At 40.7% G+C, this 27,536-nt stretch overlaps 1 protein-coding gene across 10 annotated transcripts in view; it reads left to right on the forward strand.

Moving 5' to 3' along the window:
- PLEKHM3 (pleckstrin homology domain containing M3) overlaps positions 1-27,536 on the forward strand; it is a 209,466-nt gene that overhangs the window by 77,701 nt on the left and 104,229 nt on the right. For 7 of the 10 annotated variants that reach the window (XR_004441597.1, XM_033230496.1, XM_033230498.1 and 4 more), the window contains 2 exons: positions 6,469-6,614; positions 23,473-23,666. Coding sequence is in view for 7 of the 10 variants with exons in the window: in XM_033230496.1 (XP_033086387.1) it covers positions 6,469-6,614; positions 23,473-23,666 (340 nt within the window). In the remaining 3 variants the exon portion in view is untranslated. Of the gene's footprint in view, positions 1-6,468; positions 6,615-23,472; positions 23,667-24,652; positions 24,696-27,536 lie in introns of all 10 variants that reach the window. The other 3 variants (XR_004441598.1, XR_004441599.1, XM_033230501.1) reach the window with 1 other exon arrangement.

Below are 27,536 nucleotides of genomic sequence, written 5' to 3' on the forward strand. Positions count from 1 at the left end.
GATGCTTGGGATGCAAAAAGTTTTGGATCACTGATTTTTGAGTAGATGTTTCTCAATGGCCCCCACTCTTTATGCCCTTTCCACTCTACAGTTACATAAAATTCTGCAGCCTCAGTTTCCCCGTGTTAACTTCAGAGTACATTATGTGTGTGTGGTCAGTCTCGAACTTTAGCTCTGTTCAGTTTCCCCATGTTAACTTCAGAGTACGTATGTGTGTGTGGTCAGTCTCAAACTTTAGCTCTGTTCTTTCTGACAGTGGAGGATGCAAGTCTGGGGCTCAGGTTTGCTTTGCCTCTACTTCTTTTAATGGACCTCAAAGCTACATTGCAAAAATTGCTTGTACCCTGTGTCAAATAATCCTTTCTTTATGCCCAACTTTGTGCTAATCCCAGGGAGGACTTTGAATTGTATACCAAATGTAATACCTTATTTTTTAAACTATAGGTTCAAAATTTGACTACTTAGTGAGGCAATGGTTAGAGACTATAAGCTAGGAAAGCTAAGTTCTTTATGACTTTAACCCCTAATTCTTGCAAAATAGCAACTCCTTGAACCTGCATGTCTATTTTTCTTCATTTTGGGAAATCTGGTCTACAGAGCATATGATTAAAGTATAGGCCTTTAAGCAACATTTTACACAGTGCTTACTGCAGCTCACTGTCCCCAGCTAGGAAAATGGAGGGATGGAAGGAGGGACAGGAAAGTCTTGTTGCTCACTCCTGTGGACATCTCTCCCTACTTGGTGCATAAAGTAAAAGATGATGTGAAACTCGCCAGGTTTTTTTTTTTTTTTTCTACTTTTACAGAGAAAACGACACTGTGTCCTCTCGCCCTCTTTATCTCTTTTCCTTCCTTTTACAAAGGCACCTTCTCTTCTATTTGCCCTTGTTCTTTTCCTAGAGCATTTCTGCCTTCTAAATGCAAAAGACTGGATTTACCTTCCTGAATTAGGTAAAAGCTTACTTTAAGAGATGGAAAGTGAGTGGCGTAACTGACCACACTTAGCACTGTATGAGGTCCTTCCTTAGTGAGAGAGGTTCACTTGGATCCAGCCATGGCTTTCTTGTTCTTCCCTCTTATGCCCATGAGTTTTCCGACTGCTGGTCAGGGAAAGGAGAACTGAAGGTAATAGTCATAAAGTAGAGAGAAGGTGGCTGGCTCTTCCTCAAGATCGCAGCTTCAGTAACAACAACTGCAGCCAGTTGAGCTAACTAGGTACACTTGTTAGAAGAAAGATTGTGCTTTTGTGGAGAAGTATGCCAAAGTTTTCCACAATCCCCAGCAACAGATTCTTTTGGGTGTGTTTAGTGAAAGGCCATTTGGGAAATGGACTGTACATGCAGCAAATAGGATTTTGGTTAAATGGTGACATTTGTTTCCAAGAGTGTATCAGAGGGGAGGCTAAGCTCTTCAGAGCATGTGTTCATTAAAGATTTGAAGTGGAGTGGGAAGCAATAATAAAAAAAAAGGTCAGTGGGTTCTCTGGTGAGATAGTTTTTTGTTCCTATGAATTGAATACACTCTGAAAAGTTTCAAAAAGAGTCTGGGAAGAATGTATTTGCTTTGATCCAACATGTGGAGTGTTCTTTACTACAAATGCCCTTTAATTTAGAAACATGGCTGAAAAGTCTGTTTGAAAGTCTGTAAAAATATAATATGTAAATAAGCCCTAATTAGTTATTGCAATTAATTATTTTTTGTCTCTACAGCTCTATTTTTCTCCCCATAATGTCGCTTTTCAGAGTCCAGCTTTGGCACCCTCTAAAAAAATGGTTTTTTGTAACAGTGATTATTAAGAAAAAATTTTCCTCTGTTAAAAACCCCACAATGATAAAGTAAAATCCCAGATTGTATATTTTTATGGGGAATTGTTTTAGACATTTTTAGTCCACGATTTGCTACTGTGATGGTAAAGGAAATCTTGCAGTTAATTGAAAAAACTTGTGTTTCCTTCTTCAGATAAATGGCATGTGTTGTTTTTTAGAAAATGAATCTACATCAGGCCATTAACTAGCCTCTAATCTTCTTTTCCAACCATTCTGTTTTCTTTCAAATACAAATACTTTGGATTTAGGGGTTAAAAGTTTTCATTCTTTTTAAAGTGAATAGGATACTCCCAGTGGAGACAAGAATGCTCTGGAAAAACACTGGTAAAATGAAGTCAGGTTGTTTCTACATAGCCAGTTTTTTAGAAATTGACTAAGCACCTGAAGTATTGATTTTTTTGAAGCCTAGAGTGTAAACTGTGCGACAAATTCTGAGCTTTTCACTGAGCAGTCTGCACACCCTCTGCACTTCTGTTGAATAGAAGCAGAATTTTAGAGCTTGAGGGACCTTGGAGATCACCTAGAAATCAGGGAGCAATCCTCGGCTTTTACCCATCAAAGTCCCGGGTGTGAGTTGGGGATAGGATGGGAGGGGAGAGGATGCTCATTAGAAATGCAGATTTTTGGTCCCTACCCAAGATCTACAGAGTCAAAATCATCTCAGTGGGAAGAAGAGTCCACATTTCTCACAAACATCTCCAGAAAATTCCATTGCTCACTCAAATTTGGCAGTTCACCAATTAAAGCTAACACGTTTATTTTGTGGTGAGGAAGTAAGGCCTAGAGAATTTCATGGGCGGGGTCACAGTGGTGCTTAGGCAAGAACAGACTCAGGCTTCCTGCCTTTAGACTAGTGATGGTCTGTATACCATGTGCCTAAAGTAGTTTTGAGCATGCAGACAGGTTCAAACCTACTTCTGGGTCATTAGGGTGATCTCAGCACCAGGAGTAGGATAGCCTGGTTCTAAATAAGGTATGAAAGTAAAGACACCCAAGGACTAAAGGTAGGTGTTTATGTGCTGCTGCTCTTGTCTGAACTAAAACCTGAATGGACTCTATCTATATTCTCTCATCCCTCTGTCTTTTATGAGCCTAGAGACCTGTGCACAGTTGCGAGGATGCTGAACTCGGTTAACTGAGTTGATCCCCCAGCATGGTGAGCTTTGGATCTGTGTGCTCAGTTGATGTGAACATTCTTAGGCCATAGGCTTTCTTAAAATGCATGTTTGTGTATGTTAATATTGTCTATGTGTGTTGCATCCAGAAAATTAGAATAAGCTCATTAAAATTATAGACAGATAAACCCAGTAGTGCCTACTAGGGAATATATAAATATCCAGCAAATGCTTACTGATGTCTGTTATATCCAAATTTTTTTTTTTTTTTAGTGTTCTTTGGTGAGAATTTAAACTATAATGATGATCCTGAATTTCTGCAAGATCATGATCACCTTTTAAGTCATTAGGAAAGATTGGATTCTACTCAGTGTCATTTTAGTGTTCAGTCAATTTGTCTACTGATTTTTGGAAACACAGTATCCCACTGTCTAGGATATGTTAAGTTCCACAGAACTCTATTCCACAGTTCGTTCTTTCTTTTTTTAATTTTTTTTTTTTTCTTTTGAGACAGGGCCTTCCTCTGTCACTCAGGCAGGAGTACAGTGACATGATCACAGCTCACAGCAGCCTTGACCTCCTGGGTTCAAGTGCTCCTCCCACTTCAGCTTCCCAATAGCTGGGATTACAGGCCCATGCCACCATACCTAGCTAATTTTTTTGTAGAGATAGGGTTTTACCATGTTGCCCAGGCTGGTCTCAAACTCCTGGGCTCAAGCAATCCACCGGCCTGGGCCTCCCGAAGTGGTAGGATTACAAGTGTGAGCTACCATGCCTGGTCAGTTCCACAGTTCCTATGTGAACATGGGTAATATATAGTTCTTAGAATGGGCAACATATTTTAACAGGGATGTTAATGAAAGGCTGTTTTCAGAAGCAGGTGATCAGGTTAAGAGGATCAGTTTTGGAATCACTATGGGAAATTAAAATTTCTGTATATACAGTTTATGTAAGTGGACATGTGCCAGATAGTACTCAGTTTATCATCCCTTTAACGTAAATATTTATTGATTGTCTGCTATGTGTAAAGCTCTGTGTTAAGTGCTGAGGATAAAAACATAGATCTGGGCCAGGCACAGTGGCTTACGCCTGTAATCCTAGCACTTTGGGAGGCCGAGGCAGGTGGATCACGAGGTTAGGAGTTCAAGACCAGTCTGGCCAACATGGTGAAACCCCATCTCTACTGAAAATACAAAAATTAGCCGGGCATGGTGGTGCGTGCCTATAGTCCCTGCTACTAGGGAGGCTGAGGCAGGAGAATCACTTGAACCCGGGAGGTGGAGGTTGCAGTGAGCCAAGGTCGTGCTACTGTGCTCCAGCTTGGACAACAGAGTGCGACACTGTCTCAAAAAAAAAAAAAAATCTGAGGAGTTTCTAGCGTGGTGCTGGTTGGACAAGCCCATAAAAAGGCATGATCATTTAAAGACGCACGTGCTAAATGCCAAATGAGTAATGCAGTCAGTGAGTGCAGTGAACAGCATTCCAACATTCACAGCCCTGTGACTGTGGCAAGGTCTCCTTTATCAGTCAGGAGCTCCATTTGTGTGGGTTCTAACTCATCTTTCACACATTTCTCATTTCTCAGCCAGTCTGAAGAACAGGAGCTTGTGATGATTTTTTTGCTGCTCAATAGTAAAGAAATAGCCATTCTAGAAAGGAACTGGATCAAGCTCTGGAAGCCTAATACTGGTATATTTACTTATCTTCTTCCCATTTCTCATGTATTTAAAAACAATGAGATCTAATTCTCTTTCTAGAGGATGCACTGGGAAACTGATTAATTACTGATGCCATTGTATTTGTGATGAAAATGAAAGTTCTGTTGAGTCTTGTGATACTTTCATTTATGGAGCTCATGTGAATCAGAATCTTCTTAGGTTGGTAGTTTGTTAAATAAATGTGTTTGACCTCCTTAAAATGGAAAAGGGTTACAACACTGATCGTTATATTAGTAGTAGTAGTCGTCGTCGTCGTAGTCGTAGCAGTAATTGTAGTAGTATTGAAAGAGTAATTCATGGCCGGGCGCGGTGGCTCAAGCCTGTAATCCCAGCACTTTGGGAGGCCGAGACGGGTGGATCACGAGGTCAGGAGATCGAGACCATCCTGGCTGACACGGTGAAACCTCGTCTCTACTAAAAAAAATACAAAAAACTAGCCGGGCGAGGTGGCGGGCGCCTATAGTCCCAGCTACTCGGGAGGCTGAGGCAGGAGAATGGCGTAAATCCGGGAGGCGGAGCTTGCAGTGAGCTGAGATCCGGCCACTGCACTCCAGCCCGGGCGACAGAGCGAGACTCCGCCTCAAAAAAAAAAAAAAAAAAAAAAAAAAAGAAAGAGTAATTCATTTCTGCCCCACTTCATGAAATAGGCTTAGTGTCAGATGTCTTTGATTCATGTAGTTCTTGGTACCCAACCATAAAATGGGCCACATGGAAGGATTTCTAAAATGAAAGCTGTAGACCAGAAATATCAGATTAATGATGCTGTTTGTGTATTCTTGATTACCTGTTCCGGATCTGCCGGGATTTTGTCCTTGGCGATGATTGTGATGGAATTTACATACTCATTAGAAGGTAATTCTTCCTATCTAAAGAAAACAAATGGCTTTCCTTTGGAAGGGCTATGATTATTACCAGGTTTCCTGAGAGTACCAAGACAGTGCTCACAGTCATGAACTTTCTTGGGTCTGAAAAGGGCATTGTAGGCAACCAGTAGTCTTGGGCAAGATTTGTTGAAGTAAAGAGCAGAGAAGAGGGTGCTGTGTAAGAAGAGGTAATACGTGTTAATATATGATGGGTGGAGTAAGCACGCTGTGTTTCTTTGGGGAACAATGCGGAGAGTTCTCTGACTGGAATAAAGTGATTACATTCCCATTGGATAGTAGTGGGAGGGAAAGTTAGAAAGGTGAGGTGGAGCCAATCAGAGGCCAAATTCCTTACAATGATTTAGTAAGCAAAGGAAGGCTACATATCAGTTTTGGGGATTATTTTAGCATCAAATTTAGAGCCAAATCCAAATTCTGGCTTTTTTTGGCTAGGTGAACTCAGACAAGATACTTAACCTCATAAAAATCTTAGATTACTCATCTATAAAATAGAGTCAATAATATCTTCCTCATAGAGAAGTTGTGCTGGTTAAACAAGATTCTGTATGAGATGCCCTCAGAAAAGTGCCTGGCGGGAATGGAGTTCTGAGCAGGGCAGTGAGGTGGTAAAGGTGGGGTTGTAGAAAGACTGATCTCTGGCAGCTGTATGCAGAAGAGATGGAATCAGAAGAAACCAGAGACAGGACCAGTTTATGACCCTTACAGCAATACCCTAGGAGGTGAAGGGACAGGCTGTCAGACTAGGAAGAAGAGGACACAACTGTACAACTCTATTCTCTGTAACTTCTTTTTTTGTTGCAGACTTTCATTTACCTTGAGGTAAATGAAATCTAACCTTGTTCTATGATGTTAGAGCTCTATAACCTCGTTCTGTAGTGTTAAAAGTACAGCAGCAATCATAGATTCTTTCTTTTTCCTTGAACAGGCTGCCAGCGATCCATAGGTCTTTCCAATGGGAAAGCCAAGGTGTGCAACTACAGTGGGTGGTATTACTGCAGCAGCTGCCACGTGGATGACAGCTTTCTCATCCCAGCACGCATAGTCCACAACTGGGATACTTCAAAATATAAGGTAGGTACAAAAACTCAGTTCACTTAATAATAATAATTCAGGCATTCATATGTTCTCAGGTGGATTATAAAGATGGTGATCAAACAATTTGAAGCAGATATGATTAGGTAGTCTCATAAAAGGTGTAAGACCTTACCTAATGCTTCTTATATATCTCACAGTTGAAAAGCTTCTTAACTGTGACTCTTATTAGTTTCCTCATTTAAAAAGACATATAGAGCAGTTTTTACTTCTGGTGCTAAGAGAATTCTGAGAGAGGAGCCTCTTTTATTGTTTTTTATTTGATCTCCAACATCACAACACTATGGGAAGATAGAAATGGGAAAATAATACACACATGAGCATGCTAGTGATCTTTCTAGGCAAGGACTTATATAATCCAAGATATTTCTTTTGTTTGTTTTGTTGTTTTGTGTTGTTTTGTTTTTGTTCATTTGTTTGTGTCAGGGCTTTTGGGTTTTTGGGTTTTTTTTTTTTTTTGAGACATTGTCTCACTCCATCACCCAGGCTGGAGTGCAGTGGCATGATCCTTGGCTCATTGCAACCTCCACTTCCTGGGTTCATGTGATTCTTGTGCCTCAACCTCCCAAATAGCTGGAATTACACACGCAGGCTACCACGCCCAGCTCATTTTTGTATTTTTAGTAGAGATGGGGTTTCACCATGTTGCCCAGGCTGGTCTCAAACTCTTGACCTCAAGTGATCTGCTTGCCCTGGCCTCCCAATATGCTAAGATTACAGGTGTGAGCCACTGTGTGGCCCGAAATATTTCCTATAGTAGAGTAGCGCTCCTACTCACTTGAAGGTCAGTCTTCTAGCAAATCCAGGCCTTTGGAACTAGAACCAGAACCTTGAGAGAAGCTATGAAGACTTCTGAGTAGGGGCCAACAGCAAGGAACAGTACACTGAGCCATCCTCAGGCCTTCATCAGCACTGTTGTTTTTTAAAAAGGAGAGCAAGTGAGAATCTCAGGTATATGCTAATAGCTTTGCAAAGTAACTGCTGACAGCCAAGGAGGCTATTCAGGAAGTATAAATAGCAGTCTTAGTGGCTATAAAAATGCAAGTCAATAGAGGAGAAAAGGAATAGTAAGCATGGGGATACTCAAACTTAGGAGCCTAGAGACAAGAGGAGGGACCAGCAAAGGAGGCCAAGAAGGAGTGAGCAATGAGGTAGAAGGATCCCAGGGTGTCTGACAAGCCACGTGAAGAAAGCGTTTCCAGATGAATTGTGACAGATGCTGATAGGTCAAATAAGATGAGCACTGAGAACTGACGATTGGCTTTAGTAATGTGGAGGTAATTAGTGACCTTAATGAAAGCAGTTTGAATGGAGTGGTGGGAGCAAAGGTCTGATTGAAATGGGTTCAACATAGAATAGAGAGAGAGAAACAAGAATAGACAACTCTTTTGAGAAGTTTTGCTATAAAGGGAAGAAGAGAAGTGAGGAGTAACTTGAAGGGAAGTGGGGTCAAGTTAAGTTTGATTTTTCGTATTGTTTTAATGGCAAAAAATAACCATATGTTTTCTATGCTGATGTAAACTATCCAGAAGAGAGAGAATTGCTAGAATAATATGGTTGAATCAGTGAGAATGATGGAATTGTGTGAACAATAGGAGGGTTTGGCTATTGCTTGGAGCGTGGAATAAGAGAAAAAAGCTGTCTCCGGCCTTGGGGGCCAGTAGGTACTTAGATGTAATGTTGGAAGCTTGTTGAAGTTGTATTCCATTTATATCAGTAGCTTTCATCAGATTCTTTTATTTCAGCATCTGTGATCTTAAAGAGAGGAAATACCCAGTCCAAGTTACCCTGTGAAGTGCCGTTATCTTCTACTTCATAGAGAAAATAGGGGTGATTATGCAATAATCCTGTCAACTGACCTATTAATATGCCTACATCTGCATCTATCCTCATTGTCCTCTTTCCAGCCACCAAAGAAACATTACTTGTCTTATGAAAGTTTATCCCTTCTGCCTGTGTTAATGGTCTTCTCCTCTCTTCTCCATCACAGTTTTGCCAAATCTTGTTGACCCTTGGCAGTTTCTTATTCTACTGGACTTCTCTAGGATACACTATTTGACCAGATGGACCATGCTCCTTTTGAATTCTCTTGCCTTAGTTTTGATAACACACCCCCAGTTCTCCTCCTTCTAACTCTTATTTTTCAATCACCTTCTCTAATTTCTCATCCTCTGCCTATACCTTTAATAGTGGGCTTCCTTAAGATTCATTATTTTGTTACCCACTTTATACTCTTTCTGTTGGGCCTCTCGCTCACTTACATGGTTTTAACTACCAGGACTCTTATGCTGATAATTCCTACTTTTATCTGCAGCTCCAGTTTTGCTACTAATATTGAAATCTGTGGCTTTAATTGCCTATTGGACATCTCAACTTTCTTTTCAACCTAGTAGTCTTCAAGATATATAAATTGGTTAGCTATATGGTACAGCATTTCCACCCTTGCATAAAAAAGGCAGTAGAATTTGGCAAGTCCAGGAATCTAATTCTCTACTGGAGTAGCACTCTAGGCTTAGGATTCTGTTATGATCCTGCATCTTACACACATATTAGATAACATACTTCAATTCATATCAATTCTGATATGACCAGAAGCTTTTCTGATCCTTCTGCCAGAATGTTGTGACATCTGCCTTGAAGGTACCTTCTGTGCAAGGTGCTTCATATGGAAACAGGCTGTATGACTGCTTTTAAAATTGATCCATAATAGTTGTACATGTTTATGGGGTATATGTAATATTTTGATACACACATACTGTGTGTAATAATTAAATCAGGGTATCCATCACCTCAAATATTTATCATTTCTTTGGGTTGGGAACATTCAAAATGTTCTCTTCTAGCTATTTTTGAAATATACAATAATTTTGTTATGAACTATAGTTGCCCTACTATGCTATCAAACACTAGAACTTCTCTTTCCAACTATATTTTTATACCCGTTAACCAGCCTTTCCTCATTCCCCTCTTCCCACTACTTTTCTTAGCCTTTGGTAACCACCATTCTACTCACTACCTCCATGAGATCAATTTTTTTGCTCCTACATGTGAGTGAAAATGTGTGATATTTGTCTTGTCTGTGCCTGCCTTCTTTCTTTTTTTCTTTTTCTTTCTTTTTTTTTTTTTTGAGATGGAGTCTTGCTCTGTCTCCAGGCTGGAGTGCAGTGGCGCGATCTCGGCTCACTGCAACCTCCACCTTCCAGGTTCAAGCAGTTCTCATTCCTCAGCCTCCTGAGTAACTGGCAGTACAGGCGTGTACCACCACGCCCAGCTAATTTTTGTATTTTTTAGTAGAGACGGGGTTTCACCATGTTGGCCAGGATGATCTTGATCTCTTGACCTTGTGATCCACCCTCCTCGGCCTCCCAAAGTGCTGGGATTACAGGAGTGAGCCACTGGGCTGAGCTGACTTATTTCACTTTAATTTCCAGTTCTATCCATGTTGCTGCAAATGAGAGAATTTTATTCTTTTTTTTTTTTTTTTTGAAACAGGGTCTTACTCTGTCACTCAAGGTGTGGAGTGCAGTGGCACAGTCATGGCTCACTGCAGCCTTGACCTCCTAGGCTCAAGCAGTCCTCCCACCTCAGCCTGCCAGCTAGCTGGGACCATAGGTGCACACCACTACATCCGACTAATTTTTATATTTTTTGTAGAGTTGGGGTTTCGCCATGTTGCCCAGGCTGGCCTCGAACTCCTGATCTCAAGCAGTCTTCCCACCTTGGCCTCCCAAAGGCATGAGCCACCACACCTGGACAAGAATTTCATTCTTTTTTATGGCTGAATAATATCCCATTGTGCATATATACCACATTATCCATTTGTCCATTGATGGGCACTTAAGTTGATTCCATATCTACCTTCTTTTGGATATATATCTAGCAGTGAGATTGCTGGGTCATATGTTAGTTCTATTTTTAGTTTACTGAAGAACTCCCATACTGTTTTCTACAGTGACTGTACTGATTTACATTCCCACTAATAGTGTCTGAGCATTCATTCCCTTTTCTCCACATCCTCACCAGCATCTGTTATTTTCTGTCTTTTGAGTAATAGCCATTTTAACTGGAGTAAGATGATATCTCATTGTGGTTTTGATTTGCATTTCCCTAATGATTAGTGATGTTGAACATTTTTTAACATACCTGTTGGCTATTTATATGTGTTTATTGAGAATTGTCTATTCAGATCTTTTGCTCATTTTAAAATAAGATTTATTTTTGTTGCTATTGGGTTGAGTTGCTTATATATTCTGGTTATTAATCCTTTGTCAGATTAATGGCTTGCACATATTTTCTTCCATTTGGTACATTGTCTCTTCACTTTGTTGGTTGTTTCTTTTGCTATGCGGAAACTTTTTAGCTTGATGTAATCCTACTTATCTGTTTTTGCTCTTGTTGCCTGTGCTTTTGAGGTCTTACCCAAAAAATCTTTGCCCAGGCCAATGTTCTGAAGCATTTTTTCAGTGCTTCCTTCTGGTCATTTTTTTTTTTTTTTTTTTTTTTTTTTGAGTCGGAGTCTGGCTCTGTCGCCCAGGCTGGAGTGCAGTGGCTGGATCTCAGCTCACTGCAAGCTCCGCCTCCCAGGTTTATGCCATTCTCCTGGCTCAGCCTCCCCAGTAGCTGGGACTACAGGCGCCCGACACCTCGCCCAGCTAGTTTTTTGTATTTTTTAGTGGAGACGGGGTTTCACCGTGTTAGCCAGGATGGTCTCGATCTCCTGACCTCGTGATCTCGTGATCTGCCCGTCTCGGCCTCCCAAAGTGCTGGGATTACAGGTTTGAGCCACCGCGCACGGCCCCCTTCTGGTCATTTTATTTGTCAGGTCTTACATTTCAGTCTTTAATACATTTTTATTTGATTTTTGTGTATCCTGAGGGGTCTAGTTTCATTCTTCTGCATATGGATATCCAGTTTTCCCAGCACCATTTACTGAAGAGACTGTCCTTTCCCCAGTGTAGGTCCTTGGCAGCTTTGTTGAAAATGAGTTGGTTGTAAAGGCATGGATTTATTTCTGGGTTCTTGCTCTGTTCCATTGGTCTGTGTGTGTATATCTGTTTTGATGCCACCTCACTAACAGATGTCTGAGATTTACTTTCATTGGAGCTATGTTACCTGGGAGCAAATAGGTGGGGAAGGGCCCTAGAGCTGTCACCTACCTGGAATCATTGAAGTCTTATAAAACAAACGTGAAAATTGTGAGTGGTCAATTGGCTTATGTCCTTTTCTAATATATCCCTGGGCAACTCTGTTTCCAATTCTACCCAATAATCATCCAAATCTTCACTGTTTTCAAGATGCCTCTTCCTAGTTATTCTCAGCATATGACCTTGTCTCCTATCCAAGGAGAAAAATGAAGTTATGAAATATGAATATGAATATCTACAAATCTGTCTATATTTGTTCCTATCCTGTTTTCCCTCCTAACTTGAGAGAAAGAAGAACCCCTTCTCTTGTTTAGTGACCATCTTTCCACCTGTGCTCCAGATATTTTTATCCATCTAGGGAATCCCTGCTTATTCTTTGAGAGCTAAAGAAGGCATGTCCTCCGTGGTGACAGTTTTTTTGTTGCTCCCCACCATTCCCCGTTGACTGCACTGCTGACTCTCTTCTTCGTGCCACCATCGTGTCATGTGGACCTTGAGAATTGGACTCTTTTTTTTTTTTTTTTTTTTGAGATGGAGTCTCACTCTGTCACCCAGGCTGGAGTGCAGTGGCGCGATCTCGGCTCACTGCAAGCTCCGCCTCCCGGATTCACGCCATTCTCCTGCCTCAGCCTCCCGAGCAGCTGGGAGTACAGGCACCTGCCACCACGCCCTGCTAATTTTTTTTGTATTTTTAGTAGAGACAGGGTTTCACTGTGTTAGCTAGGATGGTCTCGATCTCCTGACCTCATGATCCGCCCACCTCAGCCTCCCAAAGTGCTGGGATTACAGGCGTGAGCCACCGCACCTGGCCAAGAATTGCACTTATTAAGGGGTTAATAGCAGGAACTTGGAGTTAAAAACCGCTGCCTGTTATCAGGTGCTTGATTTGTTGGGGCAAATTGCTTGAATTTCCTAGAGCCTCAGTTTTGTAATCTGTAAAACCAGCCCAGACTGCCAGGGCTCAAGTCTTGGCATTGTCACTTGTTAGCTGTTTAACCTAGACAAGTTATTTAGACTCTCTAGATGTCAGTTTCCTCATATGTAAAATGAGGATATTAATGCCTTATAGAGTTACTGCTGGGTAAATGAGTTAATGCATGTGTCATGTTTAGAACAGTGCTTAGCACATAGTGTGTACCAAATAAGCATTTGCTTCCATCATCATTTCACATATTTACCTAAAAGAGTTGTGTGAATTGGGATAATATAAGAAAAGCACTTAGCAAATGACTGTGATAAGTACTTAATGAATGGAAGCTGTTACTATTTTCATTATCATAACATCTATATAACAGCTAGTTGCTTGTCTATTTTCTCTATAAAGGTGAGCTCTCTGGGCACACGGAATGTGTTTTAGCACAGTTCTGGCATATAGTAGATAAGCAGGAATGTATATTAAATGAATGAAAGAATGAAGCCTGTCCCGTGGGAACATCAAACTCAACATTTCCCAAATTGGCCTTATCACATCACACTCACCAGATGTTCCCCCGAGTGCACATTACCTGTCTTGGTGAATGGCCCACAGTCACCACTGCCAGATGTGGGAGACATCCTGGACTCCTCCCTCTGCCACACCTATACTGCCTGAGCAGTTAGCAAAACCAAGCCTTAATTTTAGCTCTTGAGACCATGCTCTCCACTGTACTCCAGTCCCACCACACTAACTCAAACCCTCAGTCTCACTCACATGAAGGAAGTTAGGAGCCTCCTATTTGCGCTTCCTGCCTTTAAGCATCGCTCTCTGGTTAGTATATTTCAAAAGAAAGGTCCTAATCTTACCTTAAGGAAGTTTCTTACTCTCTCTCAGTCTTAGTTTCTTCAACTTTAGAATGGAAATAATAATAGAACCCAGTTCATAAGGTTGCTGTTTGCTTAAATAAGTGATTTCACAGAAAGCACCTGGCACAGGGTGTGGTGCATCATAAGCCCTCAGTTATGGTTAGCTTTTACTACAATTGTATACAGGACAAATACAATTCTCTTAGCCTCCGTGATCCTTAGCCCCTGCCTGCCTTCCTAGCTCCTTCATCCATAACCGTTTCCCAGCACCAGTCTCTTCATTAATATTACAGCCATCCATCTATTTCCCTGTCATGCCATGCTGTTTCACACCTCTTGTCTTCGTCTTGCCCTCACCAACAACAGCAAATCCTAAAACCCAGCTTAAAACCTCTTTTCCTCTCCTGATTCTTTCTTTCCTCTCTACCAGACAAAATTATCATTCTATCCTCTGCTTCTTGTACTTGACACTTTGAATATCGGCTATAAATATATTTGCCATGTGTGTATTAGATAAAAAATTATTTAGAGGGAAAGAATGCTGGTTGAGCTTGGCTTAGAAGTTTTGGATTAATCTGCTTGGAGCGGGGCTTTGACAGCTATGAGAGGTGTCTAGAGAGCAAGTGAGTGAGGCAGTCCCAGCCCTGTGATCCATTGAGAGTTTAGGCGTGTGGCACCTGCCACCAGAATACACACCAATTAGTAAAGCAAAAGCAGAAAACGGGGCACTGAATAAGAAAAATGAAAATGCAAGCATGATTGATGAAGGCATGAAATGGAGGGGGAGATCCGAGTCTGTTTGCAGTGAGCTCTGAAGGTCACAGAAATCACCAATTTAGCCATCATTGACACTCAAAATCTCTCTGTAAAGCAGGATATTTTGTTGTGGTGGTCATTCAAGTAATTAGATTTGATTTTGAGAGTATAGGTAGGTAATTGAAGATAGTAGGTACACTCACTTCATCCATGTTGCACATGAGGAAAATCTCCTTTGTCAGACCACTCCTTCCCAAGTTCTTAGTGGACCAAGGAAGATTTTAAAGCAAAAAGGGACCTGGTGGATTTTATCTGAATCATCGCTCATTGGCATTAAGTAACTGTATTCCATTTAGTCCAGTGTCTGTCTGTCTTTGCTCAGATATCAGGATTTAACTTAATTCTCCTAATTGTGAGGATCAATTCAGACCTGTCAGTTTCCAAGACCAGACATCGTGCTGTTAGATCTGCCTGTTATCCTTAATAACAAGTATGTGACCGGCTTGAATATCCATTTAAAAGAGTAAAAAAAGGTTTTGCAGAACAGAATGAAATCTGTCATCTTAAGCATTTCCTGGCCTGCCCTCTGGAGTATTAATAATTCTAATTATTTTTAAAGCATTATTTCATCTATTTTCTGGTGTTATACTGAAGATTGAATTAAGCTATTAAGCTCCAAGATTAGGAAGCAGCTAAACCCTATCCTCAATTTCTATAGCCATTTTCTAATAAAATATCTTTGAAGATAACTTTCCCTGCCCCCCTAATCAAAAATATCAAGTGTCACAAAGAGATGGTAAGGAAATCAAACAACCCCAACTCTTCCAAATAGTTTCCCTTAGTTTTGTTTTTAAAAAAAATTGTTTGTATCCTAGCTTGAATATTCACATTCCATTTAGCTAGGGGTTTTCCATGTTACATAAACCATTTCCTATCTCTATATCTTGAGAGGTATTCAAAGCAAGCTCTACTGCCCTTGCGGATCTGAAGAAAAGCTCACTGATGGGAAAAACCTCTTGATCAGAGTCATTTGGAGATTCTGAGAACAAATTGTAATTAAACTGAAGGCTTCCTAATTCCTCCTCCGTTAGCCCACAGTGACTATTTTAACAGGAATAAGAAGCATTACCATTAGAATTGATTTTATTATGATTTTGGCTATGAATTTTTATGATAGAGATGGGAATAAATACAGGAAGGAAATGTTTTACCAAAGCAATAAGTGGCTATTTTATTGTGGTAACATTATAGATATTTTTTTTTCTCTGTTGATCTTTATTCTCCAAAATCAATAATGGGATTATATTACTTTTATAATTTTATAAATTTTAACTGTCATATTCTATTTAAGAAAATATATATTAAAAATTAACTTTTTTAATGCCTTGGAATCATAATTTTTTTTTTTTTTTAGAGACAGGGTCTTGCTCTGTTACCCAGGCTGGAGTGCAGTTGGCATGATTGTAGCTCACTGCAGCCTTGAACTCTGGCACTCAAGCATTCCTCCCACCCCAGCCTCCTGAGTAGTTGGGACTACAGGCACATGCCACTACACCTGACTAATTTCTGAATTAGTTCTTGGTAGAGACAAGGTCTCGCTGTGTTGCCCAAGCTGGTCTCAAGCTCCTGACCTAAAGCAATCCTCCTGCCTTGGCCTCCCAAAGTGTTGGGATTGTAGGTGTGAGCCACTGTGCCTGGAATTATTAATGTAAATGATTGTTCTGTCCTGTGATAGATAACTTGAGGGTTTAATGTAGTTTAAGTGAGGCTGTTTTTCCCCTAAATGCCTTGCACTGCTATATTTTATTCATTCTTCTTTTTTGGGGGAGCGGGGGATGGAGTCTCGCTCTGTCTCCCAGGCTGGAGTGCAGTGTCGCGATCTCAGCTCACTGCAAGCTCTGCCTCCTGGGTTCACGCCATTCTCCTGCCTCAGCCTCCCAAGTAGCTGGGACTACAGGCATGGCACCACCTACACCCGGCTAATTTTTTTTGTATTTTTAGCAGAGACAGGGTTTCACTGTGTTAGCCAGGATGGCCTCGATCTCCTGACCTTGTGATCCGCCCGCCTTGGCCTCCCAAAGTGCTAGGATTACAGGCGTGAGCCACTGCGCCCAGCCTTATTCATTCTTCTTTTTTGAATATAGTGTACTTTCAGTAAGTTCAAGGTTCAAAAAGTAAAAGGGGGCATGCATACATACATAAATAATCTCCTTTTTACTCACCCCATTCTTCTCAGAGGCAACCAAAACACTCCTTTCTCATGTATCCTTCCAGAGATATTTTATATACATGTATTTTTTCATACAAAAATGACAATATAGTATACACCCTGTGCTTAGAGAGCTTTCCATTTAGATAATAAAACTCTTCCTTACACTTTTTAAATTATTTCATCATGAATTTTACACACACACACACACACACACACACACTAATTTGTCTAACAAGTTCTTTTTTTGATGGACATTTAGATTTTTCCCATCTTTTGCTATTATAGACAGTAATTCAATGAATAACTTTCTACATAATATTGAATATAATTTTTTTTTCACTGATGAACAAAACTGTCTGTAGATAACTTCCTAGATGTAGGTATGTACATTCGTCAGTTTGATGAATAGTGCCAAGTTGCCCTTAATCAGGGTTGTATGCTCTTTGTTTTCACCTTGTAGCTTCCTGTAGTTGCCTCTCTTCCCTTGGTGCCAGGATGTCAGCGGTCACTTCTGTTGTCTCTGTGCTGCCTTTAGCTATCTTTTCTTCTTTATTGACTCTAAGTATGTTATGAACTTAGAAACAAATAACCAAGCTGTAGGAGTTATGTCTAAAGCAAGAGTGTGTGCTTCAAAGTTATGGCCCGAGCATTGTAAATTATTCATTCATTTGTTCAACAAGTATTTACTGGATATTTATTGTGCTCACTGTTCTAGGCACTGGGGACATAGTTTCTGCCCTCATGGATGCTCTTATTCCAGTGAAAGGAGAAAAACAGTAAAAAAATACACAAACAGACTGGGCGCAGTGGCTCATGCCTATAATCCTAGTGCTTTTGGAGGCTGAAGCAGAAGAATTTGCTTGAGACCAGGGGTTCAAGACCAGCCTGGGCAGCATAGCACGATGCCATCTCTACAAAAAATTTAAAAATTAGCCCGGCATGGTGGCATGCACCTGTGGTCCTACCTAACTACTCCAGAGGCTGAGATGGGAGGATCCCTTGAGCCCAGAAGTTTGAAGTTACAGTGATCTTTGACCATGCCACTGCATTCCAGCCAGCCTGGGCAACAGAGCAAAACCTTGTCTCTAAAATAAAATAAAATAAATTGCACAAACAAGTAACTTTTGTATAAATGAAATGTTACTGAACTTCAGTTTTATTTTAAAGTTAAAATCAAATGGGATCCTACATGTCAGTGTCCTGCTTAATCACATTATAGGTTAGTCTTCTTTTGTTGCCTACTTGCTGTAAGATGGAGGAGGGGCAGGAAAACTCTTTTATGGAGTGATAAGCTGATAGAGTATGGTAACATGATTAAAAAATAAGAATTGTGGGCCAGGCGCGATGGCTCAAGCCTGTAAGCACTTTGGGAGGCTGAGATGGGCAGATCACGAGGTCAGGAGATCGAGACCATCCTGGCTAACATGGTGAAACCCCGTCTCTACTAAAAAATACAAAAAACTAGCCAGGCGAGGTGGCGGCCACCTGTAGTCCCAGCTACTCGGGAGGCTGAGGCAGGAGAATGGCATGAACCCAGGAGGCAGAGCTTGCAGTGAGCTGAGATCCGGCCACTGCACTCCAGCCTGGGCGACAGAGCAAGACTCTGTCTCAAAAAAATAAATAAATAAAATAAAATAAATAATAAGAAGAAGAACTGTGAATGTAAACAATGCTAAAAAGCACAGAGCAGAGTATCCAGGGATCTAAGTTCTGGCTCTAATTCTACCATGACATGACCACAAATAAGTTACTTACGCTCTTTGTACTCAACTTTCTCTTCTGTTAAATACAGGCAGTGGATTAGTTCAGTGTTTCTCAAAGTGTATTCCATGGAGCATTACCAGATTATTTCGTGTTAGTAGGTGTTACACAAAAAGGAGGGCCACAGCTAGGCCAGCTTTATGGGAATTGGAAAAGGGAGCCTTCAGAACACAGCTCAGCAAACTCATAGCTTAGCAAGAGGATGCAGCGAGGTAGAGAAAGACACATTTTCTTCTGGCTGGTGAGTGGGGGTCCAGGCTGGATCTTATCTCCCACACTCCCACCACCCATGCATCCTGTGCAGCACTGAGCAGCTGCCCTGTCTATAGTCAAATAGCTTTGAGAAGTGGCTGGGTTAAACAGGTTTTCTTCGGCACGAGATGTCTCAGTTTTAATATGCAAACATGCTGTGCTTTGAATATCCAAGGAAAGAAAGTGGTGTGTGGCATACATCTTATTGGACCTCAGAATGACTTTTTTGTGGGACTAGTGTTCCTTGGAACACAAATTGAGAAAAATTGAATTAGATTATCTTTACTAGTCTGTTATTCTATGAGTCCTTCTTATTCATGTTTTATTCTGATACATTTCCCTCCTTTAATAAACATAAAGTCCTCACTACCACCACCATAATACCATGTCATCTCCAAATTGCTGTCTATGGTTAAACATTCCCTTTGCCCCATTGCGTTATCACCAGGGGCTATTTTTGTGGGGGAGCATACCAGAACACTCTCCCTCAGGATTACGCAAACCTGAACAACATTCAAGAACTTTATTTTTAAGAAGTGGCTGTCACCAACGTAACAAAAGTTGTATTATGTTTGAATCTACACTGGTGATACTTAATAATGTTCAAATCAAATGACATATGTGTTTACTTATAAATGTATATGTGTAAATAGCAGATCTGGTCATTATTAGTTTGTAGCTAATCATAATGTGATTTTGCCATTTTCTCCAACTCCTCCTGAATGTGAGGTAGGGGAGGAGGCCTGTTTCCTCTTGGATTCCTCTTTCTCATTTCTCTTGAATCATGTAGTCTGCAGGGTTGTGAAGAAATAATCAGTTCACAAACTGCAGCATAATCACCGTTACAGTGTTGAGTTCTTATAGCTCAAACTATTCTGTTTATAAGCTACAAAAGCTATGGAAAGAAATTCATTCGTATGAATAGAATGAATATCATTAATAAATATTAAATATTATTTGGTAAAATACTAATAGGTCAATACTAATACTAATGTGAATGGAGTGGTATCATGGAAAAGAGTGCCAGTCCAAACCATTCATTTTTAAAAATAGAGTTTTGAGCTCATTCATGTGTACCTGACTATGAGCTGAATTTTTCTTTACATCAGAAATGGCAGCAGGCTTTTTAGGTTTTTCATAGTTTGGTTGGCAAGAAGTAGGACAGTAGCTCTTAGCTCTTAGTTGGAACATAGTCAGTGTTCACATATAATTCATGTAATATTTATATTAACAAAATACTTTTTCTCGCATAAACTTTATCACCTAAGAATATCTTTGGCTTTTGTTCCTAAGTAACTTTTTTTTTAACATTTTCTTTTTTAATTCGAGTTGAGTTTAAGAGTGCAATCCTCATGCCAGTATGGAGGGTCATTTAGAACTTAGGAAATCAGTGGGGATACAATGCTCTATTTTGCAAAAATAGTATCCCATGCCAGATTTTGAGTTCTCTCAAAAATTCCCTCACCGATTGTTAGTGGCTGATTCGCAAAAATGAGCTCATGCGCTCAGCCTTGCTGCCAAAAATGGCTGAACGTGGTGGGGATTTGTTCACGTACTCAGGCAGCAGCGGTAGCGATGTGCACCATATGCCTGCTGCTAGTAACAACTGGTGAAGGCAGCGCCTCCCACATGGTTGAAAAGAGCTCTGTTTTTGTTTTTTGTAATTTCAGTTTATGAATACTGATGTCAGTGGCTGCTGTTCCATTTGTCTCACTGCTTTTACTTTCTCTGTAAAAGATTTTTTTCTTCCTTTCGGGCTTAAGTACCACCTGAAGAGAGAAGCCTTTTAAGGCCTGGGAGACTGGCCAGTGCCCTCTGTCGCTCTGTTCACCTACTAAAAGGTAGCATTGTTAACCTAATTCAGCAGGGCCCTGACTCCATATAAACACTGCTCAATAGAGCCAGGAAGACTAATTGAATTGTACAATACATCATTTTTTAGCAACAGTTTCAAGTGGGTTGTACTTCATTTCCCAAAACACCATCAGTCTTTTCCTCATTTTAAGATATTTAAATATCGCAAATATTTAATCATGATAAATAAAATATTTAAACCCAATTCTTTCTTTCCCACCGAACTGTGGGCTATTATACCTGAAGATGGGTCATGTTTGTTTTATTCTCCACTGGATGCCTAATGCCTGCTACGGTATCTGGCATGTATCTGTGTCTATTAATATATGCCTCAAAAATAAAAGTGAGGAATAACTGTTATTTCCAATCTGGTTAGGTAGTTGAAGATTTTGGCTAATTCTAGTTGCCTCTTTGTGGCCTGGATTTTCAGAGACTGTAAACTTCTCTAATTCTGTAACTCTAACTCTGCAGGATGCTATAGGATCACACAACACAACAGGTACCTCAAAAATAATTGCTTATAAGGAAAAAAATTAGATGTTTATTTTTTAAATGATGTATTTTTTTGCATTCCTATAAAGAACAAAAACTTTGATATAAGCTTTGCAATAAAGAAAATGGTCGGCCGGGCGCGGTGGCTCAAGCCTGTAATCCCAGCACTTTGGGAGGCCGAGACGGGCGGATCACGAGGTCAGGAGATCGAGACCATCCTGGCTAACACGGTGAAACCCCGTCTCTACTAAAAAAATACAAAAAATTAGCTGGGCGAGATGGCGGGCGCCTGTAGTCCCAGCTACTCGGGAGGCTGAGGCGAGAGAATGGCGTAAACCCGGGAGGCGGAGCTTGCAGTGAGCTGAGATCCGGCCACTGCACTCCAGCCTGGGCGACAGAGATAGACTCTGTCTCAAAAAAAAAAAAAAAAAAAAAAAGAAAGAAAATGGTCATATTGAATTCTGTGTTTATGTACAAGAAATTTATAATCAACATATAATAGCCATATATTTAATTATCATATACATACAGAGGGATTGTTATGTTTGTTTCTGCCTGTTGTACTCTCTTCTGTCCCGCGTTTGTTCACCAAGTGAATATCTGTTTATCTTCTATACCCAGATCCAGTGCCACCTACTTTGCCAACCCTCTCCCCACCAGGAGTGTTGATTTCTCCCTCCTGTAAGCTACCAGTGGGCCCCATCCATACCTCTTTTGTAGCAGATAGCAAGCTACATGCTGCATGTTACATGCGGTTTTGTTTTAAATATTTGTCTCATACTAAACAGTGAGCCACTTGAGGGTAGGAACTGTATCCTATATATCTTTATTAATATACTTCTAGACTAGCATATGAAACATAGTAGATTTTTTATTTTCTTTTTAATAAGCAAAGTTTTTTGTTCATTTTAATGTTGAATTCTAACCTTGCTCCTAGAGAGATTTTAATGGGAACTTTTTAGAGAGGTTTCACTTTCCATAAATAGAAACTGAGCCAACTTTCTATGTATTTGTAGCCAATCTACATCTCACTATCAGTGATTGATATGTAGAGATTCTGAAAAATTACCCTCACATTATGCATTATTTAAGCCACTCCCTCTGTATATCTGAGACATTGTGTTTCCATGTACTATTTATTTCTACTGATGACAATGGCATTATAAAATGAACTTTCATAGTCTTGTGGATCACCATGGATTACCACTCGAGGTGGATACAGAATTGGATGGATATATTGGCTGGAGTTAGCCCAAGTTCAAAGTTGTAATAAGAGCAACCCCTTTCTGGTCACTGAAGCAGGATATTTGAGCTTGTTTGCTAGTCAGTCAGATTATTCTGCAAATAATATCCTTTTATCCCTCTTGAATGTTGTAATATGTACATGATTTACTCTTTTTTGTTTGTTTGTTTTTTAAATGGAGTCTCTGTTGCCAAGGCTAGAGTGCAGTGGCATGATCTCGGCACACTGCAACCCCCGCCTTCTGAGTTCAAGCAATGCTCCCACCTCAACCTCCCAAGTAGCTGGGATTACAGCCATGTGCCACCATGCCTGGCTAATTTCTGTATTTTTAGTAGAGACAGGGTTTCACAATGTTGGCCAGGCTAGTCTCGAACTCCTGATCTCAAGTGATCTGCCTGTCTCAGCCTCCCAAAGTGCTGTGATTACAGGCATGAACCACCACACCTGGCCTTGATTTGCCTTTTTTTTTTTTTTTTTTTTTTTTGAGACGGAGTCTTGCTCTTTCTCCCAGGCTGGAGTGCAGTGGCCGGATCTCAGCTCACTGCAAGCTCCGCCTCCCGGGTTTTACGCCATTCTCCTGCCTCAGCCTCCCGAGTAGCTGGGACTACAGGCGCCCGCCACCTCGCCCGGCTAGTTTTTTGTATTTTTAGTAGAGACGGGGTTTCACCGTGTTAGCCAGGATGGTCTCGATCTCCTGACCTCGTGATCCGCCCATCTCGGCCTCCCAAAGTGCTGGGATTACAGGCTTGAGCCACCGCGCCCGGCCGATTTGCCTATTTTTTAAGTGGCTACTTTTTAAAAGTCTTACGGAATATTCATACATATATATGCACATATAAATTTATGTCATTTTTTAAAATCTGCATTTGTATTAAGACAGTCTTCTTAATTAATTCCTTTTTTATTTTGAAATAATCGTGGATTCACAGGAAATTGCATAGACAATTCAGAGAAGTTCTATGTACCTTTCACACGGTTTCCTCCCTTGGCTACATCTTAGGCAACTGAGGTACAATATCAAAAACAAAAACAGCAAATTGACATTGGTCTAATGGGTCAGTGTAATGGCACCATACTGTGCCCTTCTATCACATGTGTAAGTTCCTATAATCACCACTGCAGTCAAGATACAGAATTAATAAATTCCTTCCTAGCTTACAGTTGAATGTCTGGAAGAGAGAGAAGTCAAAATTTACATTTAATTCTACTACAGACTTTTTCATTTGTCTGTATTCAGAAAATAATCATGTTCCTTGGATATATCAGCTATGGTTCCTAGTTTGAGCAGGTGTGGAGAGCCAGGCGCTTCTCCAGGACTGACTGACAATGCTTGTTTTGTAGGTGTCGAAGCAGGCCAAGGAGTTTCTGGAGTATGTGTACGAGGAGCCGCTCATCGACATCCAGCAGGAGAACGCCATGCTGTACCACCACGCAGAGCCGCTGGCCGCCGTGCTGCGGCTGCGGCAGCGGCTGAAGTCGCTCCGAGCCTATTTGTTCAGCTGCCGGGCAGCGGTGGCAGAGGATCTCCGCCGCAGGTAAGAGTCATAAATCTCAGACGGCTCCCGTTTGTTTTTCTTTCCCGCCCATGGAGGGTGGTGAGATGATCTCCAAAGGGCCTTTCCAGCACAGACCGCCTCTAATTCTGTGGCTCTCCCTCCGCCTCTCCACTGCCAGCCTCTCTCTGGGCTCATCTTTTTACTTTTTTTACTCCAAGGTCCCCATTTGGTTAAGCCAAGCAAAATGAAAATAACATTCACCGTTACTGAAGGCTTTCACCCATGGATTGAGTGCCCAGGACGGTGAAGCCTTCTCTTACCCATATGTTAATTTGAGATAATAATCATGGAAGTATCTATATTGGTCGCTTATGTAGTATTTTGTACTTTTTCCAATGTCAATTCCTGTTTCTCATCAGCAAAATATAAGCATGTTTATAATAGTTCATAACTAAAAAGCATTTTCAATGGGAAATAAGTAAATGGTTATTCAAATGTTATTTTATTTTATATATTTATTATTATTATTATTTATTTATTTTTTAAAGAATACAGACAGAGACTCATTCTGTTGCCCAAGCTGTTGCTCAAGCTGAACTGAAGCGATCCTCCTGCCTCAGCCTCCCAAAGTGTTGGGATTACAGGCGTGAGCCACTGTGTGGGCCTCAAATCTTATTTTCTGTGCAGAAACAAATACCCAAACGTGGTCAATGATGCAGGCAGTAGAGCTATAATTAAAATGCACAGGCCCAGGATTCTGCCTTTTCATCTTACCGTGGGTGCAGGCTGCTTTCCCGTAACTTAGTTAGCTCATAGTTCATAGAACACCAAGTCCAAAGCAGGCTCAGATCCTTAAAGTTGAAACTAAAATGTGCCTGCTCTCATAAAATTCCTTTTTTACAGACAGATTTTATAGGCATTTAAAGTCTCACCCTTGGCGTATACAAACTAGCTTATACTTGAAATAATTGTTGATAGCGTTCATAAGTCTCTAAAAATACCTTTTAATTTTTCTGTTTTAATAGAAATGACCAGCCGCATGCATTAGTCATGTTAATGTTTTTGGAGGTAAGCCTACCTGCCTAAGAACCTTTGGAAAGTATTGAAGTGATGGAGTTTTGAGATCCAATTAGATCCAAAGAAACTGACATAACCCCAGGCATCTGAAAAGAACTAAATGTAGATAGTGAAGGATATATAATATCTAGACTAGCTCTCATAAAATAATAATGAAAAGACAGCTACCATAAAGCAAAATACTTCTCAGTGGTAGTCATTCTATTACCTAGTTGTTTTTCAGAAAGCACAGAAAGTGGTCAGGATTTATTCTTATAAAGTCTAGGCATATCTTAATTTTAAAAGCTCAGGGCTTTCCTTGGAAGGCAATAGAATTATATGTCTCAAACTAATTTACCAACCAAATCAGATACAAGATTTTTAATGTTCAAAGTATGTTCTATTATTTTTCAGTACCTTTTGGCTTTGCTCAGAGCTTATTTTTCTTGTACCTGTATTTCTAGACAATATTAAAATCTGTACATGGGAATCATGTTAGATATCTTTATGGTATAATGTTTTGCTCTGCTTAAAATATGCCAAATCAAGGCACACATTTAGAAATTAAATAGAAGGTCCTCTCCTCATTTGGATGACTAAGAATCTCTACTCAATTCCAGCAGTCTGGTGGTTTACCACTATGTACTGTGCCTTATGGCCAGACCACCAGGAAAGAAATGGGAATTCTAGAAACAAGGCACTCCTAAAGCTATGAGAATGAAGATGGCATTTTTCTCCTTCATTCTCCCTTTTCCCTATATTTTTCTTTCCTGGACTTGTTCATAACCATTATATAATGCAATGCCTAGCACAAGGTAGGTGTTCAGTAAGTACTGAATGGCTAGATGGAGGTAGGGATGGATGTATATTAAGTGTCACTTTAGACCACTGAGTAATGACTAATAGCCCAATTTTGGGGAGGGAATCATCTTCAGGGTCTTCTTTTTCTTACCTTCTTATTTTTCAGTTAGCACAATGTCTGACCCATCCAAAACACTGAAAAATAGTTGAGTGAATAAGCAAATGAATGAAAGAGCCATCAAATCAGTCCAAAAAATTTTAGATGGTTCTGTTTCTGAGATAACTCTCAAATCTTTCCTCTCCTTTTTACTTCTTTTTTTTTTTTTTTTTTTTTTGAGACGGAGTCTCGCTCTGCCGCCCAGGCTGGAGTGCAGTGGCCGGATCTCAGCTCACTGCAAGCTCCGCCTCCCGGGTTTACGCCATTCTCCTGCCTCAGCCTCCCGAGCAGCTGGGACTACAGGCGCTCTCTACCTCGCCCGGCTAGCTTTTTTTGTATTTTTTTAGTAGAGACGGGGTTTCACCGTGTTAGCCAGGATGGTCTCGATCTCCTGACCTCGTGATCCGCCCGTCTCGGCCTCCCAAAGTGCTGGGATTACAGGGTTGAACCACCGCGCCCGGCCTCCTTTTTACTTCTAATACATTACCCTGGTTGAGAATCTCAAGGCTATTGCAGTGTCCTAACTAGCCTAACATTTCTTCCCTCTTCAATCTAACCTTTGCGTTAGATAAATTATTTAAAATAGAAGTATAGAATTCAAGATCTGCCTAAGTCTAACCCAGTATATTGTTCTACTCTCAAATACCCTGCCCTTCAAACAAAAATTATTACTTTGCTCTCAAGGCGTTCCCTTGTGGGAATTAAATGAGTTCACACAACTGAAGTGCTTAAAAAGTGCTTGGACATAGTAAGCACACAGTAAATACTATTATTGCTATTAATATCACTTTCTTATCCTAGACTGTTCTTATATTTGACTTTAAAAATATCTGATAAAATATTGCACTTAAAAGCCACCCCCTGTTATTCTCTCTACTAGAATTAATCCTCTTTTCCTGCTGCTATGTCAAGAAAGGAGTGAGCAAGGGAGAGTCAGATGGAACGCTAGCTGGGCCCAGACCTGTAGTTTCTGCTTATACAGTGCGTGCTTCTCCGTGTGACTGTTTTCATAAAATGGGTGGAGGCGTCTCCCTACAGGCCAGCAATGAGACGTTGATTCCTACGGAAACTGAGGAGGCACTGCTTTATTTTCAATTTTGTTATTTTGGATTTCCTATGCTTACATGTTTTTAAAATATTGTTTAGGGTTACCATTTCTCTCAAACCTGAGGCAGAGAAAAGTATGCTAGTAACAAGTAGTACTTTTACAGTTTTTGAGGGAGGAGGTAAGTTGAGGGGGCTGGTCTTGAATTTTTTAAAATCTTTTTTATTAAAAAATTTAAAATATAACTTTAAAAAATTGTTTTTCTAGCCACTAAACAACCAGGGATGATTTATTTTGAAATATGGCTATTTAGTGAAATAACCTCCAAGAGTGTTGCTGGGGTGTCCATACTTCCTGCAGCCAGGCCACACCTTTTTTTTTTTTTTTTTTTTTTTTTTTTTGAGACGGAGTTTCACTCTGTCACCCAGGCTGGAGTACAGTGGTGCGATCTTGGCTCACTGCAACCTCCACCTCCCAGGTTCTGGCAATTCTCCTGCCTCAGCCGCCTGGGTAGCTGGGATTACAGGCATGTGCCACCACACCTGGCTAATTTGTTTGTTTTTAGTAGAGATGGGGTTTCAACACGTTGGCCAGGCTGGTCTTGAATTCCTGACCTCAGGTGATCTGCCCACCTCAGCCTCCCGAAGTGCTGGGATTATAGGTGTCAGCCACCACACTTGGCCAGCCACTCATTTTTTTTTTTTTTTTTTTTTTTTGAGACAGAGTCTCACTCTGTTGCCCAGGCTGGAGTGCAGTGGCGTGATCTCGGCTCACTGCAACCTCCGCCTCCCGGGTTCAAGCAATTCTCCTGCCTCAGCCTCCTGAGTAGCTGGGACTACAGGCACCCGCC

This window comes from Trachypithecus francoisi, unplaced genomic scaffold (assembly GCF_009764315.1).
Source record: "Trachypithecus francoisi isolate TF-2019V2 unplaced genomic scaffold, Tfra_2.0 Lachesis_group13, whole genome shotgun sequence".
NCBI lineage: Eukaryota > Metazoa > Chordata > Mammalia > Primates > Cercopithecidae > Trachypithecus > Trachypithecus francoisi.